General features: G+C 38.9%; 1 protein-coding gene across 6 annotated transcripts in view; it reads left to right on the top strand.

The window, feature by feature from the left end:
* Positions 1-18,878, top strand: part of TASP1 (taspase 1) — a 78,115-nt gene that overhangs the window by 40,479 nt on the left and 18,758 nt on the right. For all 6 annotated transcript variants that reach the window (XM_051792695.1, XM_051792693.1, XM_051792689.1 and 3 more), the window contains one exon: positions 12,444-12,554. In XM_051792695.1, coding sequence (XP_051648655.1) covers positions 12,444-12,554 — 111 coding nt within the window. The remainder of the gene's footprint in view (positions 1-12,443; positions 12,555-18,878) is intronic.

Raw genomic sequence — 18,878 nt, 5'->3', positions numbered from 1 at the left:
TTCCTTGGAGAAGATCACCACTGGTGTAGCTCAAATCAGACTAGACTCTATTATACCTCTCTCATTAGGTTTCTAAATGAGTTTTATGTGGATGTATATTTTAAAAAAAAGGCAACAAATGAAACTTGCATGTTATGTATAAGTAAAAACTCTGTTTTCTCTGTGCACGTTCATTTCATGTGTCATTTTACACACATTTACACCTGTATGTAAATGCATTTAAAATGTGCACATAAAGTAACAGAAATTTACAATCATTTTGGATTTCTATGGGTTTCTCAATATAATATTGTTTTAATTTCCCATGTCTCTTCCTTTTAATTTGTCTTTAAGTGGTAAATTTGGCACAAATCTTTTTCTCCAAGAAATTCTTTTTTTATACTCAAAGTTATTACTAGATGTTAAACCAAATAATTTAACTTCGGTATTCTTTGGGAAATAAAAATTTTCACAATTTGTGTTGGTTTAGACTTTTTTAACTGTTTTTAGTGATAGATGTGGATAGAAATTCAGTCTTTGAGAGTTAGTTATATCAGGCTCTATAATCAATCATGGAAAGGATGTTCTTTGGTGTTAGTTTGCTACAAACAGTTTTTAAGGGACAGGTTTTGTAAGCTGTTTTGATTCCTTACTTATGAAATTGCTCATGTCTTTAGGTCCGGAAGGTCAGCAAGAGATTGAACAGTCTGGGGAAAACCTGTGGTGTGGAGAAAGGAGAGTTTGGACTAGTAATTCGAAGGAGTACATGTGGAATGGACACACTGGGTTGAACCAGAGCTCTAGGTAGTTTGGTGGCCTGTTTCAGATAGAGGGTGTTTGCAAGTCTCCAAGGAAAAGTACAGGACTGGGAAAAGCACCTCCACTGCATTATCCAAGCTTCCAGCAGTTTGTGATACTGGGATTTTAGAAGCTGGAGATATACTTGTTTTTGACAGGTCAGGGTGACTTCTCAAGATTTCTCATTTCTTTTTGTTCTTAAAAGAACAGTTATTTAAGAAACAACTTGCAGTTATTTAAATTTTGCTGGGAATGTTTTTCTTATTCTGCGGTGGTTTACCTTTGTAGAAGCTTTCTTGGAGAAGAAAAAGTGTTAGTTTAAATGCCACAGTAAAAACACAGTAGGGTTTGTTCTTGAATTTTTATTAATTTTGTTCTAAAATCCTTCTGTTGAAGCTTCAGTTGGAGACATGTCTTTCAATACCTGCCTCATTAAAAAAGGAGGGAGAAGACATTGCCATACAACTACTTCATTTAAAGTACTTCCAAGTTCCTGTAACTTTCTTTCAGTGGTTGTGTATTATTTGAAGACATTTTGGATCTTCTGCTGGCCCTGTGGCTGCTGGCAGGCTTCTGCTTCTGCCTCTTCAGGCAGGATTTGCTATTAGTTCTTATGCCTTTTAGCAAGTTGTTTCTTGAATATTTTTGGCTATTTTTGTCATGATTTTATATTGAATGTGCCAAAGGTGGTGGTTCTGAACTTGTTTGGGCATGACTTCAACTTCTTGAACGGTAATTTTATACCTCTAACAGTCACTTGGCCTTGTTGTTTAACCACACTGTCTTTGGTTTTATTTTTTTTGGCTTTTCAAAAGTTACTTCAAGGTTTATAAAATACAGGATATTGTAAAACTCATATTTTATGGTTATAGTTTAACAGGGCCTGGGACAACTGAAGTCAAAAGATGAAGACTTTCTAAAGACAGGATGGGGGAGATGGTAGAACATAGGAATGAATATAAAGGGCCTGAAATTCAAGGTTTATTCTGTAACTCTCAGTCTAAAATCAGTCTCTGTGCAAACAAGTAAAATCTTTCTGATTTCTTTCTATCAACTTTTGGAGAGATTTTGACATACAAACTCTGGATTATATAAAAATTAATATTTTTTTAGGAAAAAAAATGACTGTGGGACTTTATTGGCACTCGAAGGATAAGCATTACAAGTATTCTCTAAGTGTCTCAAAACCAGTATTAAAATACAAGAAATCCAGAGAATTTTGCCTGAGAAGTCTTAATTGTGACATCTAACAGCATAATACAAGTGCCATTCCATGCAAGAATGATGGTAGAGACTGAGTGAAAGCTTCTTAAATGAATGAGCAAGACCAATGGCCTTTATTTAGTGTAAATGTAAGTAACAGCTAAACTGGTTTTTGGATCAACATGTAGAAGCCAAATCTCTGGTGTCTAAAAGCTTTTACATGCATGTGTGCACACAGACACAAACAAAACAGCCTGCCCTTTAAGCACCCCCACCACCTCCCCAAAAAAAGAGGCCAAACCCACACTTCTAAGGCCGCTTGGAACTCTTTAGTGGCTGTTTTTTGTTGGTATATGAATGTAAACACAGGAAGATGGGTATTATTTGGAGGGAAAACATTTGTGAACAAAACCCAACCGCAGGAGAAACAATAGTCCGTTTTTTTGGCTGTACTTTAAGAAAACATTTCCTATTTTTTCCTGAACATAATAGGAATCAAAGGCTTTGTGCATATTCTTCTCATTCAAAACAATATCAAGTGTGACATTGAATCCCCTCCCCAGTTGGAATATCCGTGATGGTTGTGAATATTCATCCACTAACTGTGCCAAAAGTAATACTACTGGGGTAAGAGTCTGTGTCTTTCCTGAGAGATAAGTTGAAAAGTCATAGTTCTGTCTGGATATACAGAACCTTAACTAGAAATATAAAGATAAATACCAAAGTTACAGTAATAGCTAATGCATGAGGCTTTGAAAGGCATCTATAGGTGGAATTTTTGAGTGGAAGTGTGGAGACTGATGTGTTGCATTTCTTTTTCTAGCTTTGCAACAGTAGGTAGTAAAAATGTACTTATCCATTCCTCGTGTGTGGGGATGTGCTTTGTGTCTAGGTATCAGTCATTAAAGCCAGCAAACCTTTAATATTGCATTTCTGAAGGCAGACGTAAGGTCTTGCATTAGTTACAAAATGCAGAAATTCTATGACACAAGCTGCAAAGTCTCCAGCTTCTATTAAAATCCATTTGAGGGGAATATTTGATACAAGAAAGGCACATAGGATGTTCTAGGAAGAATTTAAATAGGACTTAATCATGGTTTATAACCCTAAAGAAGAAGGATTGAAGTCTTGTAATATATTGAGCTCATTCAACAGGACTGAGCCCAAAGTTGTGTTTTATTGAGAAGGTAGCAGGGATATCAGATTTATGGAGATTTACTTATGAGGTGTGGTTGAAGATCCAATCTGGGAAAAGTCTTTCAGTGGTGCCTTGCTCTTACTGCCCAGAGCCTGTTCCTGGCTGAATCAAATACAGGTAACAGCAGTGTTTTAGGAATACATGTATAGACTTCATTTATTCTCTGTAAAGAAGGATAATGTGCCCGACTCCCTTAACAGTGTCTTGTGTTGATGAATTCACCCAGATCCTAAAAGACTGTTAAGGTCTTTGATCAAAAGCAGTGGCCTCTGTTCTGATAAAGGCATTTTAGACTTTACATCAAAATAGTTTAAAAACTGTGTTAGATATACATATGTATATATGATGCATCATTCCTGAGGGAAAAATAGCACACTTTGTGTTGTGAGGAAGCACAGAATCATTTAGCTTGGAAGGAACCACTGGAGATTTGGTCCAGCCTTCTCCTCAAGGAGGGTTCTCTTGGTTTTGAAATCCACATCAATAAGGAAATAAGTATATTTACTCTTCCTTCTCCCACCTTTTCCTGCTCAAACTTCTTGTTTTTGTTCATATCTGTTTTTTTTTCCTGTGTATCTCGTGGTTGCTTTTGCAGGTAAAATGGTACAGGTAATGTGGTATAGGGTGGAATAGGAATGACATCTGTGGAGAGATGGCCTGTGCTCGTGAAAATGGTTGTTGAGCTATGGTCACAGCCAGCATTTTGGTCTCCTTATGGAAGCCACTGATCTGTAGATTCTTACTTGAAAACGCGTTCTTGACACAAACCACAGTGATGTGGAAATTCACAGAGTAACTGTTTTTCAGGGGAGCTTCAATGCAGATGAATGGACTTGTAATGCAGATACATGGCTCTGTCATCTCTGGGTGTTGAGGGCAGTTGCGGGTGTACAAGGATCCGGTGGTGGATGCCTGGCCAGGTGTTGTTTTGTAGAATCATAGACTGGTTTGTTTGAAGGGGACCTTAAAGACCATCATGTTCCAACCCCCCTGCTATGGGCAGGGACTACTTGCACAAGACCAGAGCCCCATCCAGCTTGCCCTTGAACACTTCCAGGATTGGACCATCCTCAGCTTCTCTGGGCAACCTGTGCCAGTGAATTACATTTATGATGTAATTATAAATCTTGCTTCAACCTCGCATGTGTCATTAGGCCTGAGATAACACACAAGTGCAGCATTGTGTGTCTGGCCTGTGTCCTTCTGAGTCCACGCTCCAAATGCCCAGAGGAATTTCACGTGCAAACCTTGTATCCTGAACAGATTGTTTCAGCTACGCTGTGTGAGATGGATATTATGATACAATTGATCTCTTTGTAGAAATATGTATTATCTCTCAAAATCAGTCTGGTCCTGTAAGGTTTGGGGAATAATAGGTAACCTAATGCATCACAGATGAAGCAGCTGCATATGGAGAAGAGTTATGTCATTGTTCCCATGAACCAGAGGGTAGAGGAAGAAGAGGTCTATCTCCAGACAGATCAGTATTTACCTCTGAAGCCTTTGTGTCCAGATGCCTTTCAGAGGCTTCAGTGCTGTAGCATGTGGTGTCTGAACTAACCCACCACCACCATGAGGCTGGGAAAAGGGAAAGGATGCAAGAGGCAGAGATGATTTGTGGGAATGGTAGCACTGAGAAGCAGTCAGTTGAACACAGTGTTCAGTGCTGAGGGGTTTGTCCTCAAAATTATCAGTGGTTGTTTGAATTGCCTTTGGAAGAGCTGTTGTGAAGCAAGTCTGGATGGATGCAATAATCAAAGAGGGCTTATTGCCTCTTGAAATTTTAATTGGGCTTGAAATAGGTACAGGGATATAAATTGAATTGGAGACAGGGGCAAACCGAGCTCTCGTTTTATGTCTTAAACACTTCTCTGTGATTGGGAGTAAATGAATATATTGAAGTAACTAACACATAAGCTACTGTCTTGCTTCTTTCCTGTAAGTTTTATATGACAAAAGTGATGTAGTTTTGAGAGATGTAGTGTTTTTAGCAAGAGATCAGTAGCAGCAAAGCTTCTCAAGGCAGGCAAAGTAAAAAAGTGTTGCTTTTCTCTTTTCAGTTTGACTGTAATGAGTCCTTCAAAATATGTTAAATGTAAAGAAGAATGTAAAAAGCACGTCCTTTTTAAGGGACCCAAGTTCTTTTCTTTGTTCTAACCTCCCTTGGAGGTACATCAGAAATTCTCATTAATAATTCAAACAAATAGCCTTATTATAAAGTTACCTGCCATTTCCCACTATTTAGAAGTAAAGGATTCATGCATTTGGCATATTGTACATCTTTAACCGTTTTTTTTCTTATCTGTAAAATTGTAGAAAAGCTGAATGAGTTGTTCTTCAGAATGATTTTAGTTTATTTTGCCTATATTAAAAACTTAGAGACATAGTAAGTGTTTTCCCACCTTTCCTTAGAGAAGATACTTTAGAGACAGTTTGTCTGGATGTTGAATTTGTCTTTTGTTATCTTTGAAACTTACCCAAATTTACTAAAGTTTCAACCTTTTGGAAGATTTCCATTGCATATTCTTAGTAGGTAAATCATCTAAGGATATTCTGTCTGCAGCAGGAATGTGTTCCATTGATCCCTCTAGGATCAATGCTTCAGGAATTGGACAGGACTTTGTTTGCAGGTGTTCTTCCTGGCAGCAGGTCAGTAAGTTAAAAATTTCCCCCGCTAGTATGAAGACAAGATGCAGCAGCTGATAGGAGTACAAAAAGCTGAAAGTTATGCAACTTTAATTTAATACTGCAGTGCATTCTGTTAGACTGGCCATTTTATGTCTTTTCAGAATTATACATTAAATTTTTATTTTAATATGTAACTAACTGCATCAGTATCTTGCCAGACAAATATTTTTACTGTATTCTATTTTGTTTTTTAAAATCGCTGGCTTGCAAGTCATTAGTCAGCTCTTTCTAGAGATGTTGGAAATGATATAAAATACAGTTTCACCGTGTTTCCATTAGGCATAACTAGAAATTATTCAGGAAATAAAGCAGCAATAGTAGTTCTTGTTAGCTGACACTTAAGGTACTACCACTGAACTGAAAATAACAATATCAAAGCTGAAACAGGACCATGTTCAGACTCTGCTGTATAGATAGTACAATACAGATAACCTGTAACTTGTATCTGTAGCTTCTGAAAAGAGAAGACTCATACTTTGGCATTGGAGTAAACCAGATTAATTTTTCCATTCTTGGCTGTGAGTAATGCAAGTTTCCATTTTACACTCCTTTAAACCAAGTTCCAACACTGTGTGGAGGTACTGTGTGTTTCACTAGCTAGACCGGGGCTCCAGCAGCTTGTCAGAGCTCCATAAGCTCCCTGCTTATGGCTCACAGAAAGCAGCTACATTTTCATTTCTCCTTCCATTCAACAGGAGCCTCTTTCATGTCTGCAAATTGGAAACGCGTGTTTTTCAGTGTGCTGCATGTATGTGTGTGTGCCCTCTGGCACACCTGCTTCTAATTTCCTGACTTGAAAGCATGTCCCATCAAAAGGAGCAGAAAAACAATTTCTCTCTGACACGCTGCTCAGAGGCCCTTGCTCTGCACAAGGCCTTCCTTCCCTTTGCCATCTTGGTCCCATTGGAGGGACGTTATAGGATGCAGAGCACACAATGTATGGGATGTTCGGCTTGTGTTGTGCTGGGTTCTTTCTCCTCTTGTTGTGGTTATTTCAAGCATTAGAAATCTACTTGAGAAGTCACTATGCTGAGGGGAAAGCAGTGATTTAGTTTCTTGAATGAAGCTCAAATGAAGGACTGATGTCTATGGCAAGTTAAGGTTTGGATAAACTAGTTAGTTACTGTTTGGTACAGAAAGATTGAAATGTAAACATTATAACTCAGATTTTTTGACCTTATCTTTAGATCAGTCTGTATTTTAAAATAGTATCAAATAGCTGAAAATTGAAGATGTTAACAATCTTAAAAAATAAAAACCTCACAAAAAAACCCCCTAGTAACTTGATTGTTGTGGAAGATGTGCGAAGGCAAACTAGCAAATTAATTAGCTATTAAAAAATTGCTTAGGAAGAAAAAAATACAAAATTTTAAGTTTTAGCTTAAATGTCTTGTCTGTTTTCTCAGTTCAGCACTGACATTTTCACAACCAGCTGCAGCACATACCCCTCCAGTGCTATGCTGTTGAATTAACATTGGCTTCGTTTACCACCCAGCTCAACAGAATGAAACCTTCAGAAAGACTTAAAGCTGAAAACCCATTATATGCATTTAGATAAACACTAATTGAAATGCATGGAATGGGCCTGACCCTGCAGCACAGTGGCTGGTGGTTTTCTGTATGATCTTCAAGTAGTTTTCAGGGAGGGGTAGGAGCTTCTGGTTGAAGACAGGTTGTTTGGGATCTTTTTGATGAGTTTTGTTTGTTTGTGTTTTTTGTTTGTAAAATTCTGGTTCTCACCAAGTGTGTTGGTTTGACTGCAAAATAAATGTGTTGTGGTTGTCAAGCCTTGTCATTCTTTCCTTCCCTTGCCATATACCTCTGGAGCTTTAGGAATCTGTTTAATTCTTTCCCTTTCACCTAGGAGGCTAGAAACTTGCATCAAAATACCTGTCTTTGCACGTATGTGTTTATGTATTTATTTTTCATAGAATCATAGAACGGTTTGGGTTGTGACCTCCCACTAGATCAGGTTGCTCAAAACCCCATCCAGCCTGGCCTTGAACACTTCCAGGGATGGGGCATCCACAGCTTCTCTGGGCAACCTGTGCCACTGTCTCACCACAGCAAAGAATTTCGTCCTGTCACTAATGTAAATCTACTCTCCTTTGGTTTAAAGCCATTCCCCTTGTCCTGTTATTGCACCACTCATCACTGGAGCCTGCTTGGACATCAAGCCATGGACTGCAACATCCAGCCAATTCCTTATCCATCAAGCAATCCATCCATCAGATCCATGTCTCTCCAGTGTAGACACGAGGGTGTTGTATGGGATGCCTTCAAATATTTTGCACAAGTCCAGGCAGATGACACCAGTTGCTCCTCCCTAACCCACCACAACTGTAACCCCATTGTAGAAGGCCACCAAGTATGTCAGGCATGATTTATCAAAATAAACTATATAGACTATACATTTCCTGTAGAAACATTGCCCCCTTTGCCAGTAGTGATCCCAGAGGAGGGCAGTTAATTATACTTAGTCCTGTAAACATGGACAGCAGCAGTTCCAACAGTAGTATTTTTGTCATTGGAGGGGTTATGAATAGGAAACATGGTGTTTGCAAAATATGACTGTGTTAGGAAAATAATTTGTTTGCTATATGAAACAGTTATTTCAGTGAGAAGCACTAATTTAACCCAGTAAATTTTTCCAGCTAGTCATCTCCATTTGAGTCACTCGTGTGTGAAGTCTTAGGGAAGTGCTGGTCTGTCATTGCAAAATATTTGTCTCTGAAATATAATGAGCTTCAGGTTACCAAAGAAGTCATCCTTGTAACTGGGAGAGGATAGTAAAATGATTTAAACTCTGTTTACAGGAAAGTTACTAAAACAAATATATTTGAGTCTTTAATGTAGAATTGAATAATTCTTATTGGGAGTCCCTGTTGTTTTGGGTTTAGTTTTATTCAGTGAAAAAACCGCCAAGTATATAAACACGTGCAGTTAAATGTAGTATAATGTGAGGTAGTTAAGCAAATGAACCAGATTTACATTTTCATCAGCTTGTGTGCATGATTTGGAAATGTGTTTAAGTAGCTTTCACTGCAGTTGGTGCTCTTGGGTCGTGTTAATGCAACTTTTTCGGAAGTTGGCTAATGTGGTGGTTAGATTACAAGTGACTAGAACTATAAATTTGAACCCACAGCTTTATATTGTAAGATATAAATCAGTTTTGATTCCTGTACTAATGTGTACGTTCATTTTGTGTCTAGTCCTAGTATTATCTCCAGTGTTGTAGGCTACAGAGACAGATAGATCTGCTAAACCTGCAAGACAGTTTGGTTCTGACTTGAGATGATAGAAAGGGTGATTCCATTGGAATAATTAGGGTAATTCTTTTTCTCAGCCTTTATCTGGTCAAAGTATGTAAAACACTGCTTAGTTGTTTTGTTTTTTTTTTTTTCTTCTCGGTCAAAAATAGATGTTCCTACATCAAAAACTGCAGTAACAAATTTTTCTTTTCCAAAAGGGGGAATTATTTTCCTTAGTTATCTGTCCCTGCAGATTGCCAGCATGTGATGTGTTGAAAGATTTTTGCATACACTGCCAGCAGCAGTCTGTAAGTTTGCTGCCTTATAGGTTGACATAAGTATGACATAAAGAAATGACTTTGTCTGTGGGGATGTAGAGATGTGTGATGTGTTAGTAGAACTGCAAAGCTGCTTTCTTTGTGGTTGATCCTGGATCACATCAGTGGGCTGCAGCTGTTCTTAACTCAGATTAAGTTTTCTCTCTCTGAATGTTTTTTTGGAGCAGACTTGATGTTATGGGAACTCTTCAATAAAGTCATTCTCTTGGGGGATAAATAACATTCTACGTCATGCTAAAAAATGGCTATTGTCTTTTTGATGCCAGTTTAGGAATACTTTAAAATTGTGAAGTAGTAACATCTGGTTTTATTACTTGATGCATAGGACACGCATAGGCTCACTCTCATTTCTGTGTCTCATTTGTTTGATTCCCATTCTCAGTCCTGTGCTTCTTGCCTCATATAGGGTATAAGTGTTATATATAAAGATATTAACAGGTCCTTTTCAAGAAAAAAAAATCAACTTGCTCAGTTTTTGCTGGAGCATATGCTTATTTAGTTTTGTTCTTCACAGCAAAATTTGTAGTGATTAAAGTTTCTTAGTTTAAAAAAAGTGATATCCAGGTTGTGATCTATGGGTAAAATGCATCTTGTGGCTTCCCCCTCCCCCTCCATGTTCTTTGTCTGGAATAAGTAGTAGATAACTCTCAGTTTTGTGAGGCAGTGAATGGACAGGCTGTAAGCAGCTGCTGAGGATGCACTATTGCAGGAGCCTCTTGAAGATTATCTCCCCACCAAGACCCTTCTCTTGTCTCTTGACGCTCTCAATGAAAACACTTTTCCCCTTGTGCTCTCAAGAACTGCCTCCCTTGGCTGTGTAATTGTTGTAGTATTTCAGCTCTTTCCTTTTCCTCTGTTTGTAACTGCTTTTACTCAATCTGTTTGCTATACAGAGGATTTTTTTGTCTTTCTGTTGTGCCAAGTGTATGTAGATTCAGTGCCAAAGTGCCCCACTTCAAACAATTCAGTTGAGCTGAATTGTATTAATCAGGAGACAATGCCCATTAACAGGAGAATATAACTGAAGACTAAGGTATTATTTTGATGATTGAACGTAGCAAGATTTTGGGACACATGCACACAATTTTTCATCAGTCTGATCCCTGATCTAATGGATCCACAATGCTCCTGAGGGTTTTTTGTTGGTTTTTTTTTTCCCTAATTTTGGAAATTAGGAGTGAGTGGGGTAATTTTTTTGTTTTCCTTTTGTATTAGCAATTTTTGAAGAACAGTGTTTGTAAACTTACTGTGCATTCAAGGGGGAGGGTATAATTGTGTGACAAGTAAACAGAAAGAGAGGGGTTTTTTTGAGTAGCTTGCCATGTTAATTAAGGTTTAAAAGTGGTGAGAAGAACAAGAAACCAATCTATGAGTAGCTCCAAGACACAGCACTAGACCTGCCAACGTGGTTTTGTGCCGTATTGTGCCCAGACCAGTCAGTGCTCTAAACTCAGCATATTGGGAAGCACAGCGATGAGACACTCAACAGGCTGCACTGGGGCCACTTGGGGTTGGGTTTAGTTATTACATTTTTCTTTATGCCACATCTAGGCTGGCTTCAGTCAGTGTCTCAGAGTTCTCTCTGTTCTGGGCTTGTTAGTGCTTCCAGTAAAGTGAATGTTATCTGTGGAGACTGAGCTGCCTTTGTGTGAAGCCAGCCTAGGCCTGATGTCCTACCGGCTCCAGCTCCCTGCCATGTGGAAGCCACTAGATTGTTTCCAGCCATAAATTGTTTCTGGAAGCTGAGTAGGTGTATTTATGTAATTCTGTACCTGAGCTAATAAGTCCAACTGGATTATGCATATATTTTTTTTAAGGAACCAGCACAGTGCTTGCATCACCATGTCGTGTTTAATGAGAAATGAGAAATATGCTAGAAACATTTATATATAATTGGGAATTCATTGTATTTGATTTCTCTATGTATTCTGGTGTCTAATGCAGTTTTAGGCCCTGATATACTCTGAAGTTACAAATCTGATCAAACTGTAGTCACCCAAATTAGATAATTTGAAATCATTGTTACATTGTAGCTGTACATTAGTTGTGTTTCTCCTTCTTTCCTAACTGAATAACACAGCTTAACTGGCTCTTGCTTAGCCCTTTTCCAGCTGCTTTGTCTGCTTCCTTGCCATTGAGGAAAAATGTCAACAAACTGGAGGCATAATTGGTATAATGACCTTTGTCTATATGCAGAAGGTATCACCAGAGGGTTTTCCTGTCCAAAAAAAATGTTGATCCAATAAACACGCACGGTGCCATTTGGCCTCATCGTGTTCCAAAGCACAGCACAGGAATGGAAAAGAGTGTAGGAGAAAAAATAGCAGGTGTGAAAGTGTTCCTGCAGAATAAGAGTAGCAATAATGACCTGCTTGTCTTCATCCTCAGTAGGTTTCAGGTGATACAGAAAGCACTGAGGCAATGAGTGGTTGTTTGCAGAAGCTTTTTAGTTTCTTAAACCTCTAAAAATTACAGGAATTTATATTAGTAGTGCAGTGAGCAGCCACTCTGGCAGAAAAAGGATGGGTGAATTCATGTATTCCTTTGCTGACAAAAGGCTAGATCATGTGGACTAAGTAGAAGATTCTGTCATGCAGAAGGAGTTAGTGTGGCATTCACTGAAGATGTTCTTGAAGACTTGCATGCAGGGATCATTGCTGAGAGAATGATGAGTGAGTGGATTCTGTCTGGATAAAGGTGACGAGTCAGAGAAAGTCTCACTGTACCCTTTTTATTTTATGAATTTGTGCAGTAGAAATTTCAGGAGAGTTGTGAGAAAAATGGTGGAATTTTCATGTGACTCAGTGCCACGCTTTTTTTAAAAAATAAAAAAAATATGGCAGAAGCTTGTCATATGCATTGCTATGAAGAAAACGTCCTTATTTTTTGTAATTACAGCCAGATTAATGTAATGATATAAGTTAATGACAGAGTTTCTTCATAGTGACACCTATATTTTGACTATTCCCAATCTTAATGTGTTTTTAGGTTGTGGAGAGCACCTTGTCCGAACCATACTGGCCAGAGAATGTTCATGTGCTTTGCAAACAGAAGATGCCCACCAAGCTCTCCTAGAGACTATGCAAAACAAGTTTATTGGTAAGTATATGGTCCTCATTGCCTGAAAGTTGCCCAACGTTGTTTAAAATGCAAGTAACACTATTAAACAAAATTAAGACACTTATTTTTATGATTTCTGTTAAAGTCTTGTGTTGCAGTTGGCTTGGGATTTAGTGTTGTGTTACATCTGAAAAATGTTAAACTACAGAAGAATATTTTAGGAAATCTAAAGGAAACCCTTGGAAATATCTCAATTGTTATGTGAGTCATAGAATACCCAGAGAGGTTTGAAGAAAGAATTTCCTGCCTGAATCATGGGGCTGTGGTGTACAATTGCATATTTTAGAATTGGTGGTTTTAGGAGCATTAGTAAAAATTATTCATCATGTTAACCCTTTTAAAAATAGCAGACCTCAAAACCATCTCATGTTCTAATTAAGTGCTTTAAACAGACAGATTCTGATTTGCTATCTACATGATGAGATTAATTTCTTGCAAAACTGAAGTAGACTCCATTCAAAACCTAATTTTTTCCTTGATTAGAGAGAATTGCACAATCTGTGTTTAACTTCTTGTGAATATAGATCTTTTTTTCTTTCTTCAAGTTGTAATCCAAATACAAATTCGTCATTTTCATGTGTCATTTGTCATGTGTCATTTTCAAATATCCATACAAGCTTGAACTTTTGAAAACAGCCTAGATTCCAAGGAGGCTTCTGGCATATATGTTGATTTGCACTGTCTTTATAGCCCTTAAAATTTTTGAAGCTTTAGAGTCCGCAGACAATTTTCACCTTCAAAATTTCTTGCGGACAACGCAGTACTTCTTGTACACTGTGTTGCCAAAGCTCATTTTTATGGTATTTTAATTAGAGCTGAAAGAGGGACATGTGCACACCTTTTGGGGTCCCAGGGACTGATGCCCTTGGTCTTGGCAAGCAATGCATTGCAGTTTCTTTATTTATGTTTATAATGTTGAATCCATGTTAAACGGTGCTTCTGACAACATTACATTTGACTGTTTGAGGGAAATCATCCTCACATTGGAAGGCTACACTTTATATTTTATGTTATATTGTATATATATGTCTGTATATATATATAGTATATATATATTATATTGTATTTATATATCCATTTCTAGGTGCTGTAAGAATGCAGAAAAACCTTAGTGTGTGTTGCCCAAAAAGATCCTAATCCAAGCAGCAAAAATTTAACTTTTTATATTAAATCACTCATTCCAGTGCACAGTGGCACAAAATTAGGAATTTGTATACCCAAGAGAAGCCTTTAGGAAGGAAGCTTGTGATAACTTTGCTACTTTTTGTAGGTATTCTATGGAACTGGCCTAACTTCAGGCAAGTCAGATCTTTAGTCCACACTCTGAAAATTTATTGTGCTGTTCGTGGTAAGAGTACTTAAAAGCAAGCACTAACTGTACATATCTTTATAAAATTTTATATTAGTACATACACACAAAAAATGGAAAGCAACTGATGAAGTAATTCATAGAAACTGGCTGATTAAAAAACCAAAAAAATCAAACTTTTTAGTTGAGGTGCCTTCTTTAAGTTGGTTTTCTCTGTTCTTTTTGGTAACAGTGAGCAAAAATGCAATTCTTCGTTTGCTGTTTAATGCAAACGTGTTGCCACCAGTTTGCATAGCAGATGTTTTCATTTTAAATATTAACTGGCTACTATGTGATATATACATTGTATTCTTTACTGGAAATGTAAAAATATTTCTGTTGGAGATAAGAACATATTAAATGTTGCTGAAGTTTTTGTTATACCTGAAGCTATCAGTTGCAGAGAAAGAGGAGCTGCACAGACAGATACCAGGCTAACAGTGTGATGTCTTATTGCCTTGGGAAAACAGACTTATCCAAACAAAAGAAGGGAAAGTGAAAAGAATGAGAGACAGGATCAAATTAGTGGTTTTCATGATAAGAAAATTTGAAAAAGCTGCTTTGTAATTCCTTTTTCAAGTTTCATATTTTAATTAGGGACAGACCTGGCTTGTATTTTCAGAAACTTATCGCTGCAAGCTTTGGTTGCCTGACAGCAGGAATGTGTAGTATCTGTTTAGTTATACTTTGGGGCAGTGCTGTTGTGGGGAAAAAGAAAGATACAGCCAGCTTTGGTCTCTGTGAAGGTGAAGTGCTTGGATGCTGTGTTTTGATTAGAAAGCATAAAATCTACTTTGCCCTCCACTGTCCTGTGAATGAAAACTGATGGAGGAAGACTTCAAAATCCAGATATATCTTACTGTTTACATGTGACATAGTACTGAGTTTGTAGCCAGTAGTGTAATTTTGGGGGATCTTGGCAATTCTGTAGATTCATAGGCAAACTCAGGAAGTGTGGGTTGGACGAGTGGACAGTGAGGTGGATTGAGAGCTGGCTGAGTGGCACATCCCAGAGGGATCAGTGGCACAGAGTCCAGTTGGAGGCCTATCAGTAGTGGTGTCCCCCAGGATTCTGTACTGGGCCCAGTACTGTTTAAGTTGTTCTTTAATGACATGGATGAGGGGGTAGATGCCTCCTCAGCAAGTTCACTGATGACACAAAGGTGGGAGGAGTGGCTGATACCCAGAGGGCTGTGCTGCCCTTCAGAAGGACCTCGCAGGTTGCAGGGATAGGCAGAGAAGAACTGTCTGAAATGCAGCAAAGGCAAATGCAGGGTCCTGCACTTGGGGAGGAATAACCCCAAGGACCAGGACAGGCTGGGAGTGATCTGCTGGAAAGCAGCTCTGCAGAGAAAGACCTGGGGATCCTGGTGGACAACAAGCTGTCCATGAGCCAGCAGTGTGTCCTGAGGGCCAAGAAAGCCAATGGTGTCCTTGGGGGGCGTTAGGAAGAGCGTTGCCAGTAGGTCGACAGAGGTGATCCTGCCCCTCTGCTCAGCCCTAGTGAGGCACATCTGAAGGGCTGTGTCCAGTTCTGGGCACCTCAGTACAAGAGAGACAGGGAGCTCCTGAAGCAGGTCCAGTGGAGGGCAAGGAGGATGACTGGAGGACTGGAGCATCTCTCTTAGGAAGAAGGGCTGTGGGAGCTGGGGCTGTTCAGCCTTGAGAAGAGACGACTGAGAGGGGACCTCATCAGTGTGTATAAATATCTAAAGGGGGTGTGCCAAGAGAATGGAGCCAGGCTCTGCTCGGTGGTGGCAACCACTAGAACAGGAGGCAGTGGGCAGGAACCGATGCACAGGAAGTTCCACCTGAACATGAGGAAGAACTTCTTTACTGTGTGAGTGACAGATTGCCCAGAGAGATTGTGGAATCTTCCCTCGTTGGAGATACTCCAGAATCGTCTGGAGGCAATCCTGTGCCATGTGCTCTAAGATAACCTTGCTTGAGCAGGGAGGTGGGACCAGATGACCCACTATGGTTCCTTCCAACCTGACCCATTCTGTGATTCTGTGAAAGCAAAGTTATGTCTGGCAAATACAGTGAAAGGGTTGAAAATGTGCATCGTGCTTCAAACAATAGGCTTATACTAAACAGGATTTTTTTCCTGTGAATTTTCATAGACAAAGTGCTGGTTGATAGCTCAGGATCTGTGGTGTGATGTAGGATTTCTTAATGTTGTGAAACAATAGGATCAAGTGGGCTGATAGACTCCTTGCTGGTTGCATGGATTCTTCTCTTGCCTTCCTTAAAGCCCTGTTTTGTGATCCTGTCAAACTTTCACCAGAATTATAATGGACCAAGGCTGAAAAAAACTCAGCCTATAACAAAGCTGAGCTAGAATGTTTTGATAGAAATCAAAATGTACCTTACTTGTATCAGAGGGATGAACAGCTGATTTCGGCAGTTGCCACCAGATTGGTGCTTCCTGTTTACAGAACTCTCCGAGTCTCTGCGGAGCCCTGGGAATCCTTCCAGCTTGGGAATGCCTGGCTTAAACAGTGAGTGCTGCTTAAACAGCAGGTGATGAGCAAACTCATGTCAGATGTGCTTCTCTCATCCTTTCTCAGAGCCAGCTTACTATGGATAATGCACAACTGATGGTTGAATTGGAGGTGAGAGAAATTAAATTTAGATTTTTTGTAAAGCAAACGGGCTCCATATCTTTAGTCAAAGAGCACAAAAGGCTCGGTTCTCAGTTGAAGAATGGTGTTCTGTAAACACAAATACCTTCCAAACAGGAGAACAGAGGATTTAGTTACTCATCATTCCTTTCAAATGCAGCCAAGTTTGCAGAATGTAGACTTAGAGTAAATGTTTGTGTCATCTCACTGGCGGGAAATCTGGGCTTTTAACAATGGCAGTGTTACCAATTGTGCTTTAAAGCTTCTTATAAGGTATTAGGAAATAATGAGCTGAAAGAAATAGTTAGAACCTGATATTTTTTCTTTCCTTAATGGAAATATGCCTGTCTATTCTTGTATTTTTAAATTGTATTTCAGTTGACAGACAGGCAAAGTCTGCAGAAAGGTAATAGCAGAAGGATAACGCTGAAACTTTCTTTTTAGAAATTTAGTGTCAAATTCCTCTCTTCTGAGCAGGAGTTTGGAGAGTTAGGAATCATAGAATATGAATTTCCTGATTATTAGTTATGCTTGTTGGGAGGAAAAAGCCTCAAACTTTAACAGTTACAAGACTGCCAGTGACTGGCATTGCACAGTGTTATTGTTACTTTATATTTTGGTGCTGCATCACTCTAAGCCTTGTAGTATCCTTTGTGGTTTTGTAACAGAGGAAGCAAGTTATGGAAGGGCTTTTATGCTTCTCCATGACACAGAGGAGAAGATTTGAGAAGAGAATGAGGTGATCCTGAAGTTTCATATAACCTATTTTATTTCACAAGTTTGTATTTGATGGTAGACAGAATCTACCATCTGCATTATCTGTACAATCTTCATTATCTGTACAATCAAACCATCTAGAAACTTAACACAACATGGTGATGTTACACAAGGGTTTGTCTAGGTCCTGCCTGTGCTTCTCTGTGTCAGGAGCATTGGGGGTTTATTGGTCGGTGGTATCCTCTAGTATTTAATTTATTTAATTATTTAACCCTGTAAAGTTTTAAAGTGCAGGTGCTTTCACTTGCAGCTTCTTTAAAAATTCTAAATAGATGTTTTAACTTACTGTGAAATATAAAAACCTCTGCTTTCAGACAGCTTGTGCTTAAACATTTAGCAAATAATGGTGCATGAAATTAAAAGCAGGCTTCGTTTACTGCTTCTTATATTCCTCTAATGTTTATTTCAGTTGTTATCTTGGAGTCTAGTGGGATAGAAAGCAGAAGCAGAGTGGCAAACAGCTTCACTTTCAGCACATTTTGTACACAAAGCCTACAAAGTGTAGGTGATCTATAGATTGTTGTCCTGATAAAGTCTAAATTTCCCTCACGCTGCAGCGCAAGGAGATTTAGAACTGTTTAGCTGTTAAAACTGGGGGATGCTGAAGCACTTAATTGGTTACACCACCCCACAGTCAGTGTTGAGACCAAAGTCTTAAGCCTTTGAAAGCTAATGTAAACAACGGAGCTGGTAATGGTTTCTCTGCTGTGGAAGAGTATGAATGGAAAACATCTGATGAGCAGCTGGTTCATCCTTCAGCTGGGTCAGTGTAAATAAAACACTTCTCTCACAGCTTGGTGTCGAACCTGTGCTAGAGTGGATCAGTGCAGTAGCTACAAACGGGGAAAAAAGGCACAGGATCTGAGGGGAACCACTCACATGGATCGCCTGCTCTGGAGGAAGCAATGGGAGAGAGGTGTAATGGAGAAGAGATGTCAAAGAAAAAGTGTTTTTCACTTGTAGCTGTAGTTCCTCCAGAGCAAGGGTGAATGTTGAACCCATTATTTGCTTTAACACTCCTGAAATCTGTAAGTTCTATTCCTGGTCAGCAGCTGAACCTGGGTCGTGGTGTTCAGTTCTGGTTGCTCTTGCACAACTTGATGGGATCAGTGAACGCGGAGTTGCTCTGAAGACTGTTTGCTTCTTTGTAAGAGACCATTACTGCATATTAATGAAGTATAAAATATATAAACAAAAACTTTTCAATGCTTTCTATATGTCAGGTAGCAATAACAGAAGAGTTGAGCTTTGAAGGAGGGAACTATATTCTGTAAAATACAATTTTGTGACTGGGGGAGGTGAGGATTAAGCCAAAACTAGTGAAATATGGATTTTGTTTGGTTTTTCCTACCCCTTTCATCTGATATGGCAGGTCAGTGCTAGCATTATTAGTTAGTGCTGCAGTTGAAATTCTACTTTGGATTTTTCGTGGTATGCCAGTGTAACTGGGAAAGGAACAATGGCTCTCATGAGAGTTAAAAGGGTATTAAAAGCCCCAGGTTTTTGTAGTGTTGCCATTAGCACGCTATTAGATTAAAGATTTGTCTAGCAGTT

Source organism: Manacus candei, unplaced genomic scaffold (genome assembly GCF_025592945.1).
Source record: "Manacus candei isolate 608988 ecotype Guabito, Panama unplaced genomic scaffold, ASM2559294v1 h1tg000035l, whole genome shotgun sequence".
Classification (NCBI taxonomy): domain Eukaryota; kingdom Metazoa; phylum Chordata; class Aves; order Passeriformes; family Pipridae; genus Manacus; species Manacus candei.
The sequence above is the reverse complement of the archived record's forward strand: the minus strand, read 5'-3'. Positions and strand labels throughout refer to the sequence as shown.